A 24,809-nucleotide genomic window follows, 5' to 3' on the forward strand; every position below is an offset into this window, starting at 1 on the left:
CATGCATCTGTGTGTGTGTGTATCTGTATGTGTGTATTTGCGTGTGTGTGTGTGTGTGTATATATATATATATATATATATATATATATATATTTTTTTTTTAATTCAAGACTAAGTAGAGATGATTTTCCACAGCAGGAAAGAAATGACGACAGCACTCCCATAAGACAGAGTTCTATGAGAATTCTATGGGAAAGATTCATTTCATCCCATGGAAGCACAGTGGAGAAACTAATTTTTTGGATGTCTGCAAAGAACATTTCCATTTCCCGGTGTCAGTAACAAGCACCAATGGTCTCCTTCTGGGCCCTCCAAAGACTTTGGGATGTTTGGTCTGTGTTATGTTCTCCTAATATCTGCTATTGAGTGAAAGGGAAGTGTGACTTCCTAGTCTGTTGAGAAGAATTTATTGAAGAATGTCCATGGAGTGATGAAACCTCATCATAACGTTACCCTGAGACCCTCTATTGGGGGGCAAATCTTCATTATGAGGCATCATTGCTGCAAAGAAGGAGCCCTGTTGTGTCTCTGGAAATATTCTGCTAAATGGAACCCCACAACATGCCAACTTCAAAAATACCACAGGTTCTGTAGTCTAAGATGATAACACAATGGGGACTTTGGTGGTAAGAGAAAATGGGATTTTCAGCAATGTTTTCGTTAAATGTCAGCAGTCAGACAAAAAAAGGAACACATTTAACAAAATCATTCAAGAGCTGCACTCAAAGTGGTGGACCCCAAGATGGAAAACCAGCTTATTTGGGGTATGTCTGGAGGAGACAGAAAGAAGACCAGTATTGGAATGGAAGTGATTACAGATCCAACTGTCTCTGTTTCTGGATGAGCCCACCACTGGCTTGGATGCCAGACCATCAAATGCAGCTTTTTTTCTCCTGGAGAAGATGTCAAGGCAGGGAAGGAATGTCATCTTCTCCTTTGACCAGCCTCATTACTCCATCTTTGTACTATTTGATTGGCTGGCTTTGGGAAAGGTGATGTTCTATGGCCCTGCATGGGAACCTTTGTCTTGGTTTGCATCTGCTGGTTACATGTATGAGTCCTAGAACAACCCTGTTGATTTCTTCCCACATGTGATTACTGGGGGCTCCTCTGTTGTGACTACACAGAAACTGAATATGTAGGAAGCTGGAGGCAATTGAAGAGCTTCTCAGTCAGGATAAACAATACAGAGAGGGATGAGCTGATGTTTATGTTAATTCCTCTTTCTACAGAGAAACTAAATCTCAACTGGATGGACTCTCAGTAGGCTAAAAAAGGAGTATACTGTTTGCACCACATAACATACACCACTTTCTTTGGTCATTGACTCAAGGGGGTGTCCAAATGTTCCCTCAAAAATTTACATGGTGACCCTCAAGGCTGCCCTCTTGAAATAATAGTGCCACTTATCATATGACTATTTACAGAGGTTCTTTACTTGGGTTTAAACAATCCTGCAGGAATTCAGAAAAGAACTGGCTTCCTGGTCTAACTGACCTGCAACCAATGCTTTAACGATCTCTCAGTGGTATCACTTTTGGCTCTTGAAAAGAAGCAATTTATGCATGAGTCTCTCGGTGGCTATTATAGAATAACATCATATATTTTTAGAAAACCGGTATCTAATCTATCCCCTGTAAGAATTTGATAAAATATTATATTTGATGAGTGTATCCTATTTAATGTTGGGACTGAAGCTGAGAGTAGAAGCCCTTCTTTAGCTTTATGTTTTGCCTCGTGATGTTTGCACTGACCCCAAGCACTTTGTCTCTGGCTATCTCTACAGGTCAAAGTGACATTCCTTGGCTACACTTTTCTTGACTATCCCTTTGGTGGTAATGGTGATCTTCTGAGGCCTTTTTGTGACTCTCAGAACCATTAGGCCTTGGTTTTCCTGAATCCAGTAAATAAGTATTTCTAGAATGACTACACATCTTTGCAGCGTAATGAATTTATAATGAATTTATAAGCCAAATTTATAATGAATTTATCTCAGGATGAAAGAAAGCAGAGCTATGGATATGCAGTATGTTTAGGAGAAGACTTTTACAAAACGAGGCTGTGTTCCTGGAGACTATGGAGGAATCATCTGACTTTAGCACGGATGATAGTTCTTCACAATTACCTACCCAAAATTTCTGTTTCTAAAAAAGCTTTACTAAACCAATGGTAGCAGGTACCTCTGGACCCTATATCACATCTTTTCAGCCACTGTTGATTTCAGCCTCAGCTGTGGTGGAATGAGGTGAGATCACATCACACTGACAATAACTTACCTTAAATTCTACTTGTCTTTCTGCTCTAGGAAGTTCTCAGGGCTGAGGGAGAATGCTAGACCCATCTTTCCCCTATCAAGGAAAGCTTAAATATATAGGGGGATTAATACTCCTGGGGACAGCCCTCAACTAACAAGGGATGTGAGCCAGCTGACAGATCCTCTGTCTGCCATCTTTCAGGGGGATAATTCCAAGGCATCTGTTTGTTTTTCAGGGGTTCTAGTGGAAACAATTCTCCAGTGCCCAGAGAATGACCCTGAAAGCTTTTTCCTCCCTCCACCTTCCTGCTTCACTCTTGTTTCTTGGACTTATCACTCAAATAAATGATCTGCACCTGAGGTTTTGTTTTCAGGGAATCCAAACTAAGATGCCAAGAAACAAGATATTTGGTTCATTTTAAGTACCCATTGTGGGAATTCTTATTGTTGCTATCCTCCGTGGAAGTTGTGGTTTATTATTCTTATTTTTAGTGATCTCTATAGTACCTTAGTATTTGGTCTGTATGATTAAGCCTGTATGGAAACTACAACTTGTATTACTATCTGAAAGAAATGAAAGTGAAAGATAATAATATGTAATACCATCCATCTGATAATCAGATAATAAATCTTTGAAGGGGAAATGAGGAACAATTCACTGACTTAGAGAGAAGGTGTAATTTCTGGATCCAGCTCTGGTTCTTCTGGTTCCACACTGATGAAGTCAAATGTCTCTCTGGCTTTGGTGTCCTCATCTTTAAAATTAGATGTTGAACTAGAAGGTCTCTGTGCTTCTCCAGCTTAGAAGTTCTATAATTTGTACAATTCAAACACCATGGTAAGATTCATTTTTGTCACTGGAGCTCAGCTGTGTGACAGGCCCCACTGTATGGAAACCAGAGAGCTCAGGGATGGTGGTCTTTTGTGCACCCCTCCTTGTTGGAAGCAAACCTCATGCTTCTTTGCTTGCACAGCACATTCTCTACTAAAAATATCTGGCACCTGGTAGGTGCTCAATAAATGCTGTTTTAAAAAGAACTCCTACTATCTTCTAAAAAAGTTTTCATGGAATCCTATTATAAAGGAACCAGTTTTTGATGGGCACCGCATTAATCAGGATGACATGTCTTATGTTCATCTGTCATAAAAATGGAGGGGCATTTAAGTAACTTTTAAGTGATCACATTTTGTGAACAATTTCTATGAGAATGTTTTATGTAATATGAACATGACACTTACACCATATTGCCTCATTTTATAGTTACTTGTGTTGTGTTTAATTCTGTTATTGTAAGCTAGTCATGTTCTAGCCATCTGTATATACCACTTAGTACTTGCCACGTAAGACTCTTGTCAATTTTGGCAGTGGGTAAGGAAGAAGAGAAAGACACCAAGAGTCTACTACATATAGGAATTAGGACTTAGGAATATGTCTGAGATATTTGGAAAGAATAGCCAGAAAGTACATTCCAGTGTGATAAATAGCTTTCTAATAAATTAGGTTTGAAATAATTTTAGGTTAAATTTCTCATTAACATGTTCAATGACCAAAAAAAAAAAAAAAAACTCAGTTGAAGGTCACATTAAAAAAAAAATTTTAAGTGACCCATCTATCAAAGTAAGCATTGGGAAATGCAATTTCAATCAATGTAAAAAAAGTACCCAAATAACCTGTTCAAAAAGCCAGTGTAATTCAGAGGTGAGAGAGAGGGAAGAGAAAAGGAGAGACAACAGGAATGGAGGAAGAAGTAAAAATGTAGACAGACTGCAGGCAGTCATAAAGAAGGAGTGAGGATCTGTGGACTGGTGCGGGTGTTAGACCTAGGTAGGTGGAGAATTTTTTATTGTTGTTATGAGCCTTGTTAGGATTATATCTTAACCATATACCATAAAATTCACTCTTTCCAAGTGCACAATTTGTGTCTCAGTATGCTCATAGTGTTATGCAACCCTCACTACCACCTATTTTTAGATTATAAAAGAAACCACATACCCCTTAGCAATCTGTCTCCATCCCCTCCCTTTCCCCTGACACTCCACCCTACCCCAGACAATCACTATTCTACTTCCTGACTCTATAGACTTACCACTTTTGAACATTTCATACAAATGAAATCATATAATACAAGGCCTTTTATGCTCAGTTTTTTTTCACTTAGTACAGTGTTTTTAAGACTTATTCGTCTTATTGTATCCATCAGTACTTCATTTTTATTGCTAAATAGTATTCCATGGTACACATTTACCATATTTTATTTACCTTTTCATCAGTTGATGACATTTGGTTTGTTTCCACTTTTTTGGTCATTATGAATAACGCTGCCATGAACACTCATGTACAAGTTTTTGTGTGGGCATGTGTTATCACTGATCTTGGATGTATACCTAGGAGTAAAATTGCAGAATCATATGGTAATTCTATGATTAACTGTTTGAGGCACTGTTAAACTATTTTTCAAAGTTTGGAGTAAATCATGAGGATTTACTCCTGAGTTTTCTTCTCCCACTGCGGATATTGCTGCTATGAAGAAATTTCATAATTTTAGCACCTATATTTAGGTCTATGATCCATTTTGTGTTAATTTTTGTGCATGTTGTGAGGTAAGGGGTGAACATCATTCTTCAACATGTGGATATCCAGTTGTCCCAGCACCATTTGTTGTTGTTTTTTAAAAATATTTTATTTAAATTCAGTTTGCCAACATATAGTATATAACACCCAGTGTTCATCCCATCAAGTGCCCTCCTTAGTGCCCATCACCGAGCTTACCCCATCCCCCCAACGACCTCCCTTCTGCAACCCTGTGTTCGTTTCCCAGTTAGGAGTCTCTCATGGTTTGTCTTCCTCTCTAATTTTTCCCCACTCAGTCCCTCTCTTTTCCCTTATAGCCCCTTTCACTATTTCTTATATTCCACATGTGTGTAAAACAATATGATGATTGTCTTTCCCCAACTGACTTCTTTCTCTCAGAATAATACCCTCCAGTTCCATTCACATAGATGTAAATGGTGGGTATTCATCCTTTCTGGTGGCTGAGTACTATTCCATTGTGTATATAGGTCATATCTTCTTTATACATTCATCTCTCAAAGGACATCGCGGCTCCTTCCACAGTTTGGCCACTGCGGATATTGCTGCTATGAATATTGGGGTGCAGTTGTCCCATCATTTCACTACATCTCTATCTTTAGGGTAAATACCCAATAGTACTATAACTGGTGATAGGGTAGCTCTATTTTTAACTTCTTGAGGAACCTCTACACTGTTTTTAGAGTAGCTGCACCAGCTTACATTCCCACAAACATTGCAAGAGGGTTCCCCTTTCTCCACATCCTTGTCAATACTTGTTGTTTCCTGTCTTGTTAATTTTAGCCATTCTCACTGGTGTGAGATGGTATCTCATTGTGGTTTTGACTTATATTTCCCTGATGACAAGTGATGCGTAGCATTTTCTCATAGGCTTGTTGGCCATGCATAGGTCTCCTTTGGAGAAATGTCTGTTCATGTCTTCTGCCCATTTCATGACTGGATTGTTTATTTCTTGGGTTGATTTTGATAAGTTCTTTATAGATTTCTTTTGTATTTCTTATTGGAGTTCGATTTGCCAACACATAGTGTAAGACCCAGTGTTCATCCCATCAAGTGCCCACCTCAGTGCCCATGACCCAGTCACCCCATCCCCCTGCCCACCTCTCTTCCCACTGCATCTTGTTCATTTCCCAGAGTTAGGAGTCCCTTATGTTTTGTCACCCTCTCTGATTTTTCCCACTCATTTTCTCTCTTTTCCCCTATGATCCCTTTCACTATTTTTTATAATATTCCCCGTATGAAGGAAACCATGTGATGATTGTTAAAAGACCTTTTTTCTTCCATTTAAGGATCTTGGCACCACTAAAGAAAAATAAGTTGACTAAACAAGGGTGTTTATATCTGGACTCTTAATTCTTTTCCATTGATCTACATGTGTACACTTATGCCAGTACCACATGTCTTAATTACTGTAATTTTACAGTAAGTTTTGGAATCAAGAACTGTAAGTCCTCTGACTTTATTCTTCCTTTTCTGTGTTGGGTTTGTTCTGGGCATTTGGGATCTCTAGTAATTCCGTATGAATTTGGGTATTGGCTTTTCTATTTCTGCAGATAAGCCAGCTGGAATTTTGATACGAATTGTGTTGAATCTGCAGATTGGGGGCAGGGGGTGGGTAGTGCCATGTTAACAATGTCATCTTTCCAGTTTATAACCTGGGAAGCCTTTTCATTTATTTAGAAGTCTTGGTACACCTGGGTGGCTCAGGGGTTGAGAGGATCTACCTTCGGCTCAAGTCGTGATCCTGGTGTCCTGGGATCAAGTCCCACATTGGGCTCCCCTCAGGGAACTTGCTTCTCCCTCTGCCTATGTCTCTGCCTCTCTCCGTATGTCTCTTAATGAATAAATTTTTAAAGATCTAAAAAAGTCTTCTTTAATAATATTTTGTAGTTTTAGTTATATTTTCCACATCTTTTGTTAAATTTATGCCTAGATATTTTATTATTTTTTAATTCAAATTAAAAAAGAATTAATTTATTCTTTTTAAATTCTTTTTTAATTACAAAAGTGACTGTTTTTAAATTTTATTTTCAGGTGAACATTATTATCAATGAACATTGAGAGTGTCTAGAAATACAATTGATTTTTGTATATTGATTTCAGATCTTGCAACCTTGATGAACCTACTAGTTCCAGTAGTTGTTTTTTAGTGGTTTCTTCAGGATTTTCTATATATAAGATCATGTCATCTGCAAATAAAATCGCTAAAACTTCCTTTCCAGTCTGGGTGCCTTCTCCTTCTCTTGTCTAGTTGTCCTGGCTGGAATCTCCAGTACAATTTTGAATAGAACTGGTGAGAATGGACATCCTTGTCTTGGGCTTGATCTCAGGAGGAAATCATTCAGTCATTCAACAGTAAGTATAAGATTAGCTGTGGAATTGTTCATAGATAACCTTTATCAGGTTGAGGAAGTTCTATGCTCTTCCTAGTTTGTTGAGTGTTTTTATTATAATAGAGTGTTGGGTTTTGTCAAATACATTTCATACTTTTAAAAAATTCAGTTAATATTATGTATTACATTTCTTAGGATAAATCCCTCTTGCTTGTGTGATCCTTTTTATATGTTTCTGGATACAGTTTACTAATGTTTTGCTGAGTATTTTTGTGTGTGTCTATAATGACAAGGAATACTGGCTGGTAGTTTTACTTTCTTGTGATGTTGTTATCTTACTTTGGTCCTTGTAGAATGAGCTAGACATTGTTCCTTCTTCCTTTACTTACTGGTAAAGCCTGTGAAGGAATTGGTTTTAATTTTTCTTTGAATGTTTGGTAGAATTTACTAGTGAAGTTGTATGGGTCTGGGCTTTTTCTTTATGGAAATATTTTTAGTTACGGATGTGATATCTTTATTTGTTATGGAGCTTTTTAAACTCTAATGCTGATGTGAGTTAGTTTCAGGAATTTGTATCTTTCTACTAATTTGTCCCTTTCATCTCTACTATCTAACTTGTTGCAATACAATTGTTCATAGTCCTTTTTATTTCTTACAATTGGTAGTGATGACCTCTCTTTCATTCCCGAGTTTAGCAATTTGAGTTCTCTCACTCCCTGCACCCCCACACCTGCTTTGTCTTGTTTAGTCTAGTTCATGCTTGTTAATATTGTTGACCTCTTCAAAGAACCAACTTTTAGTTCCACTGATTTCCTCTGTTGTTTTGCTATTTCTTATTTCATGTATCCTTGCTGTAAGTTTCCCTCTGAGCAGTACTTTCACTGTTCCACGTGAATTTTGGTATGCTGTGTTTTTGTTTTCATTCATTTCAAAGTATTTTTTACTTTCTTTATTATTTCTTCTCTGACACATTGGCTATATAGGAAGGTGTCATTTAACATCCACATCTGATTATAAATTTCCCAAAGTTCCTTCTGTTATTGATTTTAATTTAATCCCATTGTGATTTGAAAGCATGCTTTGTATGATTTCAATCCTTTTAAACTTATTAAGACTTGCTCTATGACCTAGCATAGGATTTATCTTGGAGAATGTTCTATGTGCACTTGAGAAGGATATCTACTATGTTGTAGGGTGTTCTACAGATGTCTGTTGGGTCTAGTTGGTCTACAGTGTTGTTTGTGGATTTTCTGTCTGGTTTTCCTATTCATTATTGAAAAATAGTATTGAAATATTTGACTTTTACTGTTGAACTTTTATTCCTCCTTTTGAGTTTGTCAGGTTAGATTCATGTATTTTTGGGTGCTGTTATTAGGTGTATGTATAGTCATAATTCTTGTATCTTCCCAATGGATTGATCCTTTATTATTATGGAACTCCTTCTTTACCTATGGTAACACATTTTTAAAAAATCTATTTTTCCAGATATAGACATAGAAACTCCAGTTTTCTTTTGTTTATTGTTTATATGGTATATCTTTTTTGACCCATTTACTTTCAATATATTTGTGTGTAGTGGAGAGTTTTTGTTTAATGATTTCAGTGTTTTTTAAATAATCATGAAATACAAGTCATTTTTTTCTCTTGATGTACAATTCTAGGAATTTTAAAGTATATGTATATATGTGTAACCCATGCCTGTGATGGGATAAAAAAATCTCTTACCTCCAAAAACTCTTCCTACAAACCTAATCCTTAGCATACACTAATATTCATTCTCCTTTGTGGAGAGTTCTCATTACACCACCATAGGTTATGGAGTCATAGTACATTATGATCATTATTATTATTATTTGACATTGATTTTGTTGATTGTCTCTTTTTCTTCAACCCTTCTGAGGCTTTGTATTAAGTTATGTAACTACCTCAGCATGCAGAGTTAAGGGCATGTGGGGATTATTTTCTGGGCTGCAATATTGATTAGAGTCATGCAAATGTAGAAGATTCTTAGAATTGACATGATGAAGCTGAGGATTGAGTCTTATTTGAGGCTGGTATTTTCCACCAAAATTAGGAACACTACTATAGCATTGCCATATTATCTAATCTGAATGGTAGCCTAGAAATTCCAGGTCTTGGTGACAGCTGAGCACCAACTATGCAATTATAAATGCATCCCCAAGTATGCCTGGCATTCCACCTCATCCTCCTGCTCCCAGTTGACTCTGAAAGCAAATAGAATGTAACAATAGAGTCCTGTAATGTTTCTGTGTAGGGCTGACCTTTGTATCCTTGTTAATCCTTGTCCTCTCTTTTCAGAAACAAAAGATTAAATTAAAACTACATGAAAAACATTTCAGAGCCACAGGGCAGTGCTGCTTTTCCCGCTTTCCTCTTTGAAAACCCAAAGGATTTAGCAGGCTTTTCCCCTTCTCAAACACCACCCCCTCACCCTGACCTTCACAGCTTCCCAACATTAGGGAAAGGCAGGAAGTTTTCCCTGTGGTTTTTCTTTGTGACGACATGATGGGGCAGGTTGATCAATGGGGGAAAACCCATGTTAGAACACGCCTTCTGTGTACATTCCCAATATTTGCTATAAGTAGGGCCATCCCAGACCCAGGCTGCTATCAGAACCTAGCAGCACTCTCAGGGCACTGGGTACCCAGCACTGAGCAGATCTATTCTTTGAGCTGAAAATGATGTGCAGTAGCAAGAATTTGCTCTTGGCTGCTTTGATGATGTCAGTGCTGCTACTCCACCTCTGCAGCAAGTCAGAAGGTAAGTATCACTCTTTCTGCTAACACAGGTAGAAGAACTGTTTTCATTCTCCTCTAAGCCTTGAGCTCACGTGGGTGTCCCCAAGGAATGGGAGGGTGCTAGAAAGTCTTCGGAAGTAATGGGAGTTGTCAGCTCATTGGTGAGTAAGGAGGGAACGGTTATTGCTGGTGATTAGGCTTTTTCTCTGCTGTCAATCCCAGCAGATATTTGGTGCAGGCTGGACTCTTAGAGACCCTCAAGGTCCAAAACAAGGCCTAAGTGCTATTTCTGGGAGTGATGTAAGTTGTGTAATGTTACCAGTGAATGAGGTCATTCTGAAATGCAGGTAGCAGTCCCACTTTTCCAACATTTTCACTTTCCACCTAAATAGTTTTAGTAGAGTTCAAAACTCATCCTTTAGGGGCAGATTATAGAATCTGACTTCTCCATCCTTACATGGTTTTGGGCTATTTTTTGCCAACTTAGAGATAGTATTTATCCCTTACCTTACAGGAGGTTATAATTTAACCTGGGGTAGTGTCTGAATATTGCTTTTTGACTATGCGAGTACATCCCTTTTAGCGACAGGTGCATTCCTGAAAATGCATGTATTGAATTTTTATGGCCAAAATAAAATATTTCCACCAATACAGTTGCAAAGTGCTTTTGCAGCTCCTATGAATTGCATTTTCCTTTGTAACTTCTTATCATTCCCCTCCTCTCAATACTTGGTAGCCAAGTAATAGGCTGAAATCTCCATATTTATTCATTTTCTGAATTTGGAAGATTATAGGTATTTCTCCAAGTGGAAGATACTCCTATTCTTGAGTGGTTATAATGATCTTAAATAAAAGACTATCAGTTTGTGTTTCTCACTAAAGATATTCCTTTTGTTAGAAGTCATAGGCTTCTAAACTATATTATTGAACCCAAATCGCCCATCACATAAGCCTTTTTTTTTTTTTTTAAGAGAGCTGGAAACTACATTAAATCAGGCCTCAAAGACATTGGAACTGTTTCTCTAAGTAGTTTCTTTACCATATACAATCACAACTTCAAGTAGTTCCATGATAGCTATTACAGGATACATTCATCCATGTGGACTCAATCCTTTTAATTTCTTTTCAGCAGCAAGCAACTTTGATTGCTGTCTTCGATATACAGAACATATGGTTCCTCCCAGATCTATCATGGGCTTCACACAACAGCTGGCCAATGAAGCTTGTGACATCAATGCCGTTATGTAAGTTATTAATTGACTGTCATTCAATTGTGTTAGGAATATGTGAGAATTTCAAGTATAAAAATTTTTACCTTTCTGGAGTTTCAGAAATAATTGATGTGGCAAAGATATGCTTGTTTTGATAGTACATATGTATTTCAAAGTTTAGATAGGACTAGAATAAGGTAAAAGCTTAGTTCTTAAAAAAAAACAGAGTTGAGGGCAAAATCACTTTTTAAGATATACTTATTAGCTACTAACATGCCATCTCGGGAAAATACGAGAGACAAATTTTGAAATGAGCATCTTCTACCAGAGAATGGTTGGGGCTGTATGTAAAAACTCAGAGTTATTATACTTTCAAATGTACTATTCTTGATTCATATAGGATGTTATACTTTGAAATGATATCAGTCATTGGTTGGATATACACATATTTTGTGTAACCACCAGCAACAAAATTAAATTACAGTTCTGAGACTTATTTTCCAGTCATTGCACATCTATTTATACAGAGAATGTAAGAGAGAATCCTTTCATTTATTGCAGCAAGCTTTATCAGAAACAATTTTTTTTGTGTGTGATGTTTCACCTCTGAAATAAAATTCTTAGTGGGTAGAGCAGTCCATTGGAATACAAAATTTCCATTGCATGCTCTATGAAATAGCCATTCAAAACTCTTTAAGCACGAATCACATTTTCTGAGTTTGTTTGTTTGTTTGTTTGTTTGTTTAGCTTTTACACAAAGAAAAAAAAGGCTGTGTGTGCAGATCCAAAGAAGAAATGGGTGAAACAGACTGTGCGTCTCCTCAGGTATGGGACATTTGCCATTGGCTCCTCTTCAAATGTCTGGGGCAAGGGCCATGCTGGATCACAGGCTCACTGGGACCCTTATGCCTAAACACTATAGAATTGTATTTATTTTATTGTTTTTAAGGATTGATTTATTTATTTGAGAGAGAGAATCTCAAGCAGACTCCCTGCTGAGTGTGGAGGCTGATGCGGGGCTCGATCTCACAACCCTGAGATCATGACCTGAGCCGGAATCATGAGTCAGACATTTAACTGACTGAGCCATTTAGGCACCCCAGTACTGTAGAATTTTAAGGCGGGAAATTTGAGTCAAACCATATCAATGATAATAGAGAATAACATGTTATCAATATGAACAGAAGTCACCTAACACAAAGGTGCAGCAGGCACTGAACTTAAAGATATAAGTGTCTGGTCCTGTTTCTGTCATCAGCTAGCTGAGTTACATTGGGCAAGGCCCTTCCTCTCTGAACCTCGATTATCTCCTCTGGACTCTGAGCTGCTGGCATCCTGAGATGAGATTAGGGGGTGAGGGGCAACCTTCAGGCACAAAAGCCATTCCTCCCAGCTGGTTGCCCTGTTTTTGCTTATTTTTTCCTTTTTTTTTTTTTTTCTCTACAGCCATAGAGTCAAGAAGATGTAAAAAGCTGATGCTCTCTGGAATGGAATTGGACAGAACCCATGAACAAAAAGAATCTAGCTGGAGTTGGTGGTTGAGAGTTTAGCACATACTTGATTTGTGCTTCAGGGGACTTGTCCAATTAATGAAGTTGATACATATTGCATCATAGTTTGCTTTGTTAAGCATCACATTAGAGTCAAACTCTATTTTATGTTATTTATATATATATATATATATGTTTTTTTGTTTCTTCTATTTAATACTAATTTCCTATAAGCTATTCATGTTTAGTATGATGTATAATATTGTGTTCAGAGGAATGAGGTTATATGGACTTTTTGTAAGCAGCGAGCTCTTTGTCCAAAACAATTTAACATTCTTCTTCTATATCCTTTGTTTCCTACACTGTTGTAATTATCCTGTAAAAGAGAAAAGTGATGGTAAAAGTAAATATTGAAAATAAAATAAAATAAAAATTGCTTGTTGATCAAGTTATATAGCACTTATTAAGATATATATTTAAAAGATTTTTAAAATATTTAAAGGTATTGTAAATATAAAACTTGGAGGGGAAATCATATTTCCCCATTCACCTCTGCCTGGCTGTTTCCCTTATCTCTGTTTCCTAGGGTCCTGGATTTCATTCTATATGAATTATAATGGAAAGGGTTTCTTTTTTTTAAGTCAAAGTCATACAAAACAAAAATTAGAAAATCCATAGCTCCATTAGAGATCCATAGCTCAGTGTTTATTTATATAAAAATAGATCTGCCCTACAACCCAGCAATTGCACTGCTGGGGATTTACCCCAAAGATACAGATGCAATGAAATGCCAGGACACCTGCACCCCGATGTTTCTAGCAGCAATGTCCACAATAGCCAAACTGTGGAAGGAGCCTCGGTGTCCATCGAAAGATGAATGGATAAAGAAGATGTGGTCTATGTATACAATGGAATATTCCTCAGCCATTAGAAATGACAAATACCCACCATTTGCTTCAATGTGGATGGAACTGGAGGGTATTATGCTGAGTGAAGTAAGTCAATAGGAGAAGGATAAACATTATATGGTCTCATTCATTTGGGGAATATAAATAATAGTGAAAGGGAATAGAAGGGAAGGGAGAAGAAATGGGTAGGAAATATCAGAAAAGGAGACAGAACATGAAGACTCCTAACTCTGGGAAACGAACTAGGGGTGGTGGAAGCGGAGGAGGGCGGGGGGTGGGGGTGAATGGGTGATGGGCACTGAGGGGGACACTTGACGGGATGAGCACTGGGTGTTATTCTGTATGTTGGCAAATTGAACACAAATAAAAAATAAATTTATTATAAAAAAACATGAAAAAAATTAAAAAAAAGCTTTTCAAAATAAAGTGTACCCATATACTTTGTGACTACAGTGACAATAACCACTTAGAAAATACCTTGAGAAATCTCTTTGTCCCTCTTTGTCACCAGCGGGGGACCCAGGAATGAGCATCTCGGCATAGAAACATTTCTCTATTTCAAAAGTCCTTCTCCTCATCTTTAAGCAGTTTCCAAAAGGAAAGTGACCAAGCAGAGGGTTCTAGAAACTGCTTGCCTCACTAAGCAGAGGAGAGACTTGAGGTGTGTGAAACCTAGCAAGAATCCAGAAATAAGATGAAAGTTTCCTGAACCAGAGGAGTTACTATCACAGTGTTTACATAGCAAAGTCCATGCCTTGATACAGCACCTGGGACAATCTGCCTTAGATTCCAAAGGCCACGGAAGATCTCTGGAGGCAGGCATACTGATGATAGGATACAAAACTCAGACACAAACGCAAAAAACAAGGCATTGGTGGGTCATTGGCATAGAGCCAAGAGCTGTCAATGACCCAAATAGCCTGAAAGTCATCTCTATGCCCAGAAGAAATAACACTAAGTCATCAGGGAAAGTATGCTTAATATCCTGTTTGTTTATTTATTGAATATGGGGAGAGTACCTATTATGTGCCAAGTACTGAGCCAAGTGAAGCTTGTGATACCAAGAGATAAAGTTAGGACTTGGTCTTTGCTCCCAGGTAATTAGGGCTGAGCAGGGGGGTGAGAAGGAGGGGACAAGAAAATCAGCTATTACACACATGGTATGAGCACTTGGATAAAGAGAGTCACAGAGTACTGTAGGGCATCTGTAACGCGGGCTTCCAGAAGGAATAACTACTTGATTGAATCATATTAAGTAGCCAATACTCGATGTTCTTGAACCATGAGGATGGCAATTGTATATAGTTCCATGTTTAAGCTGAGGTATGAGGGACCAGTAGGAGCCACCCAGTTGGAAAGGTAGGAGGTGTTTGGAAATATCTGGGGGCATATTATAGTCCTCACAATGTCTGAAGGCGGGGTACTATGGGTATTTAGTGGGCAGGAGAACAGGGATGCTAAACCAATTGGAATGCACAGGATAGTCCTCCACAATGTTGCCCCATCAAAAATGTCAACCGTCTCACGAATGTGGCAAACTGGATGAAGCGGGAAGTATGCCAGGATTAGGGGTGGGGTGGAGTAGCTGCAGGCTCAGTGAAACTGTTACCTCAACCACGTCTAGTGGTTTGAACTTGAACATGGGAACTTGAACTGGGGAACCTTTGAAAAGGTCCAAGCAGGGGGACATGGGAGGTGGGAAGGAACAGAGGAGTAGTAGTGGCAGGGGGGTGGGGTAGCAGTAAGTAAGGTGAGAAATGGCGAGAACTCCATGAAAGGCAGGGGGAAAGACAGGTGCAGAGAGCTGAGTTTGGGATTTCTAAGAATCATCCTGTACCTGTTACCTTCTCTTGCACCCTCTCTGTTACCCATCCACCTGCACCTGTTACCCTCTCTTGGAACAGCACGGAGAAAGCAGGCCACTGTCAGGGGGCCAGGCACCAGGCTGACTCCTGGGTGGTCTGGGCAAGAGAGGAGCCTCGCAGAGCCAGAGAAGTAGCACATTTATGAGTGCTCTGAGGGCCGCTGGCTCCTCTGAGACCAGGAGTACTAATAACTATTAGCTGAGTTTCCAGAGACTGATCTATCCAGGTCAGAATGTCAACTTACTGATCACAGTGAAAACATTCCAGTGTCAAGTGCATGCCCATAAGCACATGGGTGGATCAGTGCATCCCCCTCCCCCCACAAGCTCAAATAGGAATCACAAAGCCCCATTGCTCAACATGGGATCTCAGCACAGAACCGAGTCCCGGCCATACTGTCGGAATTCCTTAGTCTCCCTGCCCTAACTGCGTTCTGGGATTAGGGAGGTCACTCCCAATGAACAGCTCTTCTTTTTCTTCCTTATTTTTCACTTTAGAAAATAAATCTCCTTCTATTTAACTTCTAATTTGGGTATAATTTACACACAATAAAAGTCATGGATCTTAAGACGTGTAGCTTGATGAGTTTTTTCATAGGTACATACCTGTGTGATAACTCTGGGACATTCAAGATATTAAATGTTTTCAGCACCTGGCAGGCTCCCTCATGCCCCCTCGTGTCTGTACAGCCCCAGAATAGCAGCTGTTCTGACCTACTTTGTAATAGATCAGTTTGTCTTTACTTGGTTTCATAGAAATAGAACTACACAGAATGTACTGGCTTGGTTTCATAGAAATAGAACCAAACAGAACGTTTTTGGCTACTTTCACTAGCATCTTCTGTTTTTTTTAACTTCTTTTTAATTATATATTTAATATGAATTAATTCTCATTCTTTGATTCAAGTGATCAAGAAGAAGCAAAGGCCTTCTTAAACCTCCATCAAGCCCCCTGCCTCTTTAGAGGTAGCACCAGGGGATGGGTTTTGCTCTATTTTGGTCTGAGTGGCTCTTTCTGTCTGTGCGGTCTTCTGGAGAACGTAGATCTCCACCACTAATTTGTAGAGTTTAATCCTCTCTCCCTGGAATTAATCTCTGACACTTGAATGCTTTCTAGTTTTTCCATCATATGTTTTCCAAATGTCTCTGTGTAGCCTGATAATGCAATTGTGGATTTGGTTTGTGTTCTCAGGGTTGTCTCCAAGTTCTTTACTACCTTACTAGTGCTTCCTATGCGTGTAGATGTCAATCAGAGGTCACATAAGGTAAAGGATGGGCAAATGTCTTTTGACTCTGGCAATCACCTCTGTAGTTCATTGGTGATTCTAGAAATAGAGGGCTGAAGAGGGAATAGTGAAAAATAGTTTGGCAGTGAAACCAAGAGGAAATAGAAGCCAGGAAGACAGATTTTTACATTTTTCTTCTTCAGATGGAAAAGCATTGAAAAAGCCAGAAGAAAGACAAACAGAAAGAGAAAGGGAGATTGAGAAGATATTGAGGATGTTAGAGTTGAAGACGCCAAGAGGGGGATAAATGGTGGTTAACTTTCCTCAGGAGGTGGGAGAAGTGGTTTCTAGAACACAGGCCAATGGAGGTATCTCTTCCTCTGGAACAAGAGACATGGAGGAAAGAGTGGGAGTAGGTGGAAAGTTTATATTTGAGGTTAGAGAAAGTTCACAGAGTTTGCATCTCATGATCCTGCTTTTTTTTTTTGTGAAATATTCATAGTTTTTTGAGAGTGATGAGTGAAGAGTCAGGGTGAGAGCTGTGAGATGGAAGAGGAAGCTTGGAGCCAGTGAAGGACACGAGACACACCAAATGATTGCTCCACAATGTTAGGGTTTATCGAGGCCAGAGATAATCAATGTGCTGTGCTTCCAACTGGCGTGTGCCAGGCAGCCTGTTGTAGCTTGGGTGTAAGAACAGAGACCTAATTAGACTGGTCCAGATTTAGGCTTTGCCTCTAGAAACAGTGTAAGGACAAGAGGGCAAAAGTCAATGATGAGGGGAAAGAGAGTGGTTGAAGTGCTCAACCGTGGGCTCTGGACCAGAGGAAAGAAGATGGAGCCCGAAGGTATCTGAGAGACTGGAGAAAATGGAGAGACCCTCAAATAAAAGGCCTCAACATGGTGAAAAAGTAGGAGGGGGGGTGGTTGGAGGGGCTGGCATGGCTCCAGGAGCCAAGGTCCAGGATTATGACTGTGGTGTGTGGCTCAAGTGGAATGTGGAACTGAAAGGCGATCAGGTTGGATGGGCCACCCACGTGGATGTTTCTTACCACTGTATATTAGGGAAAGTACAAAAGCATTGAATCAGGGGCGCCTGTGTGGCTCTGTCAGTTTAGTGTCTGACTCTTGGTTTGGGCTCCGGTCATGATCTCAGGGTGTTGAGATCGAACTCTGAATCAGGTTCGGGGTAGAGACTGCTTCTCTACCTCTCTCTCTGCACAGCCCACCCCCCCACCACCTGCTTGAGCACTTGCGTGCACACACTCTCTCTAAAGAAATAAATACGTCTTTAAAAAAATCCCAACAAACAAAAGTAGAGAATCTTACAAGGAGCCCTCCCTCACACAGCTTCAACCAACCAATGGCCGTCCTGTTAGACCTATAACACCAAACTCATATCTTCCCAATTATATCCTCCCTGAGTTTCTTTCCTAGATACTGGCAATTCCCAGATACCAAATTACTCACTCTATAAATATATAATGAAAATGCAAGAACAATTTCCTTACCATAGATTTAAAGATCAACACTGATTCCCTAAAATCACCAAATAAACCTGTCAGTGTTAAATATCACTGCATGAAAAAAAACCCTATTTGTTTCCCCCCAAAAGTTGTATTTATTTGCTTATATATATATTTGCAATTGAATTTGTTTGAATGAAAATCCAGATAAGGTCCACACACTGCATTTGTTTGCTTTGTTTCTTTTTACTTTTAATCTATGTTTCTTACTGTCCTGACCTTTGTGATTTATGTTTTGGAGAACACAGGTCATGTGTTCTGTAATTTCTCACCTTCTGGGTTTTGTTGATTTGTGTTCATATGCCATCATTTAGCATGTTCCCTAACTCTTAGTGACAAATAGAGGCTGAGTTGAAACTTGATTTGAGGAGGGGGACGTTTTATAAGTGACACTGGGACACATCAACATAAAGTTGCCTGAATTGATGTCAGCAACAGGTATGATAGGAGAGACTGTGGCCCTGTGCCAAGGTCTTCAAAGAATGTAAAGAATTCATCAAGATCTTCACCTGACAGCTGGGAGGTGGGGTGAGTGGATGAGCTAATGACATGCATGTACTTCAAAGGAAGTGATGGGGCAGGGTTGTGGGAATGGAAAAGTGCCATCATGGAAGCACAGGACTGGTCTCAATCTGTTCCTGGCCCTGTGCTTGTCTTGAAACTCCCATATGGGAAGTGATAGTCTTGCCATAGACTCAGGCTTCAACTGAGAGAAGGAGCTCAGGAAAGATGGAAGGACAGGAAAGAGTTGCCAGGAGAGGCCAGAGCGGGACATCATGAAGATGAGTTGGAGGCACATGACGGTTACTGGAGTGGGAGCATAAGAAGTCTGAGAAAGGACAGATGAATGCAAGGGTTTGGGTTTGGGTAGCAGTTGTGTCATCAATAAGATCTAGATTATTAAGTCTTGGTGCTAATATCACCTGCTAAGTGTGCTGATGTATTACGTCATTTAAACATGACGTAGGTATGATTTTTGTGTCCATCTCACAGACAGTGAAATTGAGGATCAGAGGAATTCAGGAATTTACCCAATGCAATACAGTCTTGTAAGATATGATGGAATTAGTTGGACACCAATTGTGCCCAGGCATTAACATAGAGGTGTTACTTTGTCAATGAAGACATCAGTACCTGTGGTGTTTGATGCCTCTTCCTTCCTTTCCTCCTTTCTTTTTTCCTCTCCTCTCCTCTCCTCTCCTCTCCTCTCCTCTCCTCTCCTCTCCTCTCCTCTCCTCTCCTCTCCTCTCCTCTCCTCTCCTCTCCTCTCCTTTCCTTTTTTCTTTCTTTCTTTCTTTCTTTCTTTCTTTCTTTCTTTCTATTTATTTACTTTGGAGAGAAAGCAGTGGGAGGGGCAGAGGGAGAGTGAGAGAGAATCTCAAGCAGACTCCTCGCTTGAGCCCCCAACCCGGGGCTCCAACTCAAGACCCTGAGATCACTACCTGAGCAGAAATCAAGAGTCCAGCGCTCAACTGACTGAGCCACCCGGGGTCCCCTATGTGTTTGACGCTTCTCAATGTTGGTTCTTTTTCTGGTTCCTTGCCATCTTCATAGTCCTCTATGTGTTCTGCTATTTTAGAAAGTATCAAAGTGTTACATTATGTAACATTTTAGATGTTTTGAGGGGGTATCAAAATGACTTAAAAAGTTTGTTTCTTCAAGAAATAAGCTCCTGTTGTGATGTGGGCCGTGCCAGACGCATGCCACAACATTGTCCTTTTTCTTTTTCATTAGAAGGTGGTTTGTCATCATTCCTGTGGCCCCCTGGATTCGGGGGTGCAGAGTCCTCTGGCTCTCGGGAGCTGTGTTTCACAGCTTGAAGGTATTCCGTGTCCGCCGTCTCCAGCCCCAGGGCTCCCCGGGCAGGGTTTGGCCTCACCACCTGTGTCTTCCTGTCGCCACCACGCCACCCTGCTGGGCCCTGCCCTGGCCTGCCCCACGCCCTCCTTCACTGTACAGATCGGCCTGACAATCTCCAGGTGTGAAACCTGCCTGCTGATGAGTCAGCCCAGGTGGAAATGTCACTTACGGTGAAGGAGTGTTTTCTGCTTTACAACGAAGCAGGTAAAAATATTTCTCCCAAAAGCCAAACTAGAAACCCCCAACAACACAGAGTGTTGGGCTGTCTCCTCCCTGAGCCTGGCTGCCTCCCTTCTTGGTACCTAATCTTATTTTCTCATATCCGCTTTGCTTTAATCTCACATACCTGTTTGATTTCCTGATTCCTACCTTTTCTTTCAATAAATCAGCAGGCTTCAATTCTTTGCTTGGCCAACCCAGACCTCATGATGTGTTGCCCCCTTTCTGGTGACCTGATCTAAGCTGGTCTTCCTAGTTACTAACTTCATAGCATCCTGTAAATACTTAGATACGCTGGCAAGGAGTTGGTGTCTCTGTTTTCACATTTATAAAGTGAGGGTAATTGTGGCACTTGCCCTATAGGATTGTTAAAAGGATTAACTTAATTTAGGGACCATTCTCAGCAGCTTGTAGACACCCAAATATTATCATTTCTGCCACTTGCACTAACTGTAAATATTTATTCACTTATTCACAGTTGGCTGGTTTCTTGACTATCTTCTGATATGTTAATATAAGTTCATTGTTTCACAGATTTCTTTCGACTTGCTCACTTCTATATCCCCAACACCTAGAACAGTGACTACTTTGGGAGGATTCTCAATAAATAATAGTTAAATGAAATTATTTCTGTAAAACACTAATTGGGCATGTGTTATAAGAATACCTAGAAGAGGTATGTAAGATATAAGGATATCTTAAGATATAAAAACATATAGAGGATATAAGAGGATAGAAGAATACCTATAAGAATAGTCACAGAGGAAAATGAAAAGAGAAACCCAAGTCTGATTATTTTTCTTAATTCCAGGCTTTGAAATAATGGGTAATTTTTTTAACATTTATTTTTCTTTTTTGAAAAATTCTCTACCATGTACATATATTAATTTCATAATCAGAAAAAAATCTTTAAAAATATTATCTAAAGTTTTGATGAAATATCTGGACTTACTTAGAACAGAAATAGCTACCTGATTTTATCTCTTATCTGTTAAGAATAGAAACTTCTAGAGATTCTGATTTATTAGGTCTAGAGTGAGGTCCAAGAATCTATTTCTATAAGGGCCCAGTGGATTCTCATGGTCAAGTGAATTTGGTTCCTGGAAAAAGTTCATGAGTAAGGGAAGAGACCTATTTATCCCCTGTGGAGATTAGGATCAGCCTAGAAGAGTCCTATCTATTATTTATTTATTTATGTATTTATTTATTTAGGAGCAAGACAGTGCAGGGAGAAGGAGCAGAGGGAGAGGGAGAGAGAATCCCAGGCAGACTCTGTGATGAGTATAGAGTATGACAAAGGCCTTGATCTCATGACCCTGAGATCCCAACTTGAGCTGAAACCAAGAGTCAGTTGCTCAACTGACTGTACCACCTGGGTGCCCCTAGAAGAGTCCTGTCTTAAAAGGGTCTCTAAACTGGGAGGTTGATTAAAGAAAGGCTGGTGAAAGGAAGAAAAAATTTGTTTTCTTCCCCAGCAGATGGTCTTCTTCATCTAAAGGAAATGAGTGATCTTTCTCTCCCTACACAATGGGAGCATGGTCAGCAGGAGATGAGGCTGGGAATGGAGCCAAGGTCAGCTTGGTCCCCAAATCCACACCTTTAGAGCTACTGAGGAGAAAGAAACCATCCAGGTATGGAATGTTGGTAGCATTCCAGGCACATGTATCATATTCAGGATCCTTTTGCCCCTCTATTCCAGAGCTCAACAGAATACCTGTCACATGCTAGGTACCCAGGAAATACCTGCCAAGTTAATAAATAATCATGAATTTGCCTGCTCCCTTACAACACCATAAACCTGTGGCTTTCTTTAACATCAAGTCTTTAGTTTTCAGAGAAATCAATGCAGTTGATACCCAAAAAAGGGATAAGAAATTAAAAGGAATTTGGGCACAGTTGTGTTCTACCTATGTCATCTGTAGAAAGCAACACCCCCATGTCACTAGCAGAGTTGGAATACTGGAAGCAGATGGGCTTCCATTCTCAATTATTTTTCAGGCTCTCAAAGGTGACATTAGAAGAAACTTGCCTCTCCACTTTGCTTTCTGATTTAAGTTCACTGTACACATACCCATGGTCACTTGTCTTTTTCAAAATTACAGATGTCTGCTAAGTTTCTGTCATATTGTTTTGCTCTATTTTCTTGTCCATCTTTAATCAACTCTCCAACTACTTGGTTGGAGTTGGATCCATTGAAAAAGTAAGGTTAGTGAGCATATCAAGGTGAGGATCCAGGCAAGAATAAAAATGAGTAAGTAGGGAGGTGAACGGAAATTGTCATTTATTTGAAAAAAGACCCGAATGAATTAAATACATTGCTCTTTGCTTAAGGCAACAAGTGAGTAAAAGACCAAAGTAAAGGCCTCTGAGGTCACTTTTAAAAAATGTCATTAGTTTTAGATTGTGCCTTTCACTCTAAGTCCCTGTTTTAAAATAATCATCCTTCAGATTGCTTCTGATCTTTTACCTCGTAATGCTGTGAATCTGTGATGTATTACTTTAAGATCTTGTTTTGGTATATTAACAATAACAGGAATGTGCTTCAAGCTAACAAAAATATTTTTTTTTAAGAGCTGGTTGTGTATTGGGACATCTGGGTGGCTCAGTGGTTGAGCATCTCTCTTTGGCTCAGGTCGTGATTCCAGGGTCCTGGTATCGAATCCTGCATAAGGATCCCCACAGGGATCCTGATTCTCCCTCTGCCTGTGTCTCTGCCTCTCTCTCTCTCTCTCTCTCTCTGTCTCTCATAAGACAAAATCTTAAAAAAAGAGCTGGTAGTGTATCACATGCAATTATTAGCTTAATACACATTCTGTAAAGTAAAAATATAGATTTTTAAGTCGCAGTTTAACGTGGGCATTTCGATTACCGAATGGTTTTGAAAGAAGCTATTTCATTCTTTCTGCAAAGCTGGCTGTTCCTATCAGAGAGTTCCTGCTAGGTTGATAAACTACTGAGGACAATAATGTCATCCGTAGGAGAGGAAAGTTTGGAAATATCAAAATGTCAGCATGGAGATTCTTGCATCAGATGGAATGTTGACCTCATGACATCCCTAAGCCTTTACACCTTAAGATCCCACATACCTGGTCATGGATTTTCATGTTTGGCAGATTGCATCATAATTACCTGGAGAGATTTTAAAAATACATGTTAGGCTCCACCTGCAGAGATTGTTCTATGGGTTTTGGGTGGAGTCTGGTAAGCTATTATTTTCTCTCAAGTGTCCAGGGTGGTTTGATGTTCCAGATTTTGGAATCCCTGCCAAATGTAAATTCCTGTTATTTCAAAATATCTTCTATTTTAAGATGTATGTTTCTCAGATTCACAAAACTTTATCAGAGTGCAGACGATAGACACCACTACAGGGATTTTGATAAAAAAATGTTTTAATAGAGGAATTAGTCTTAGAAAATTATTGGAAAGTTTGACAGAAGGCATTCAAAGTTGAGTCTCCAGAAATAATTTGAGAACCAGAAGGAACTGACGCACCATGGGAATTGAGAATATTGATTGAAATCAATCACTGCTGGTAGTAGCTCTGCTGTCACCCCTTTAGCCACCTCTCGACTATCTAGAAACTGAAAAATAGACTCTTACAGCTCCAACCCAAGGAATAGAAAGCCTCATCAAGAGGCACAGATTACTTGTTACCCTTCAAGCTAGAGATGGATGTGAAATGCTAGAAAAGGCTAGCAAACCTCATGATTTCATGGCTTTGCCAGAGAGTAAAAAACCAGAGAATGGCCTTATTGCTACATTCCAAATCTTGAACTCCTACATCTATTAGGCAGATCCAGTCACACTCAGCATCCTGGCTGAAAGAGGTTTGAAAAATGTGGCTTTAGCTTTCCAACCTCTCTGATTACAAAAGGAAGGCAGAGGCGAGGCTGAGTTGGTCCATCTCTGACATCCAGCACACTGGGAGAACAGATGGCCTTGTAGGAAGGCGATTTCTATAATGTAGAGCAAAGTCACTTGTCTGACCATTGTGCAGAATATAAACAGGAGAATGTCTGGAGGCATGTATGAGAATTTGGGATTTGACTCTGAACCACTGAAGGTCTGATTTGATCTTTTGGGCTACAAGGAATAGGATAGGGTAGAGGAGAGCAGGACTAGAAGCCAGGTAGGCTCTTGTGGATGGAATCATGGGTTTTGTTCAGTATATTCAATTAATATCATTTTAAATATATTTGATTTGATACTATCTTATTTTCAATTATACTCTATCAGTTTCATTTTTTATTTTTTAAAGATTTTATTTATTTATTCATGAGAGACACAGAGAGAGAGGTAGAGACATAGGCAGAGGGAGAAACAGACTCCTTGCGGGGAGCCTGATGTGGAACTCCATCCCAAGACCTCGGGATCACGACCTGAGCCAAAGGCAGATCCTCAACCACTGATCCACTCAGGTATCTCTCTACATGAGTTTAAAAGATTATTTTATTCATTAAGAGTCCTTCCTTTTGTTGACATCTTTAAGAATGTTATAACAAAATTCTTATATTTTGTTATAATAACAAAATTCTTATATTTTGTTATAACTAAATGACAAAAATAAGA

At 39.4% G+C, this 24,809-nt stretch overlaps 1 protein-coding gene and 1 long non-coding RNA gene across 3 annotated transcripts; one reads left to right on the forward strand and one right to left on the reverse strand.

Moving 5' to 3' along the window:
- The first annotated feature begins 9,784 nt into the window (after window positions 1-9,784).
- CCL20 (C-C motif chemokine ligand 20) lies at window positions 9,785-13,085 on the forward strand. Of its 2 annotated transcripts, none has more exons than XM_077869092.1 (4): window positions 9,785-9,958; window positions 11,066-11,180; window positions 11,895-11,972; window positions 12,594-13,085. In XM_077869092.1, exons 1-4 carry the CDS (start codon window positions 9,877-9,879, stop codon window positions 12,613-12,615), a joined length of 297 nt encoding a protein of 98 aa, XP_077725218.1. In that variant the 5' UTR covers window positions 9,785-9,876; the 3' UTR covers window positions 12,616-13,085. The 2 variants fall into 2 exon arrangements, with proteins under 2 accessions (XP_077725218.1, XP_077725219.1); XM_077869093.1 differs by having other exon boundaries at window positions 9,790-9,958; window positions 11,069-11,180.
- On the reverse strand, window positions 12,299-16,160 carry LOC144296142 (uncharacterized). The gene is made up of 3 exons (XR_013363300.1): window positions 16,016-16,160; window positions 14,023-14,217; window positions 12,299-13,013 (listed from the first exon to the last, which is right to left on the reverse strand). It is a non-coding gene; the product is annotated as an uncharacterized LOC144296142 (long non-coding RNA).
- Window positions 16,161-24,809: the final 8,649 nt, after the last annotated feature.

The sequence above is a fragment of the Canis aureus genome, chromosome 24, assembly GCF_053574225.1.
Source record: "Canis aureus isolate CA01 chromosome 24, VMU_Caureus_v.1.0, whole genome shotgun sequence".
Taxonomy (NCBI): Eukaryota; Metazoa; Chordata; class Mammalia; order Carnivora; family Canidae; genus Canis; species Canis aureus.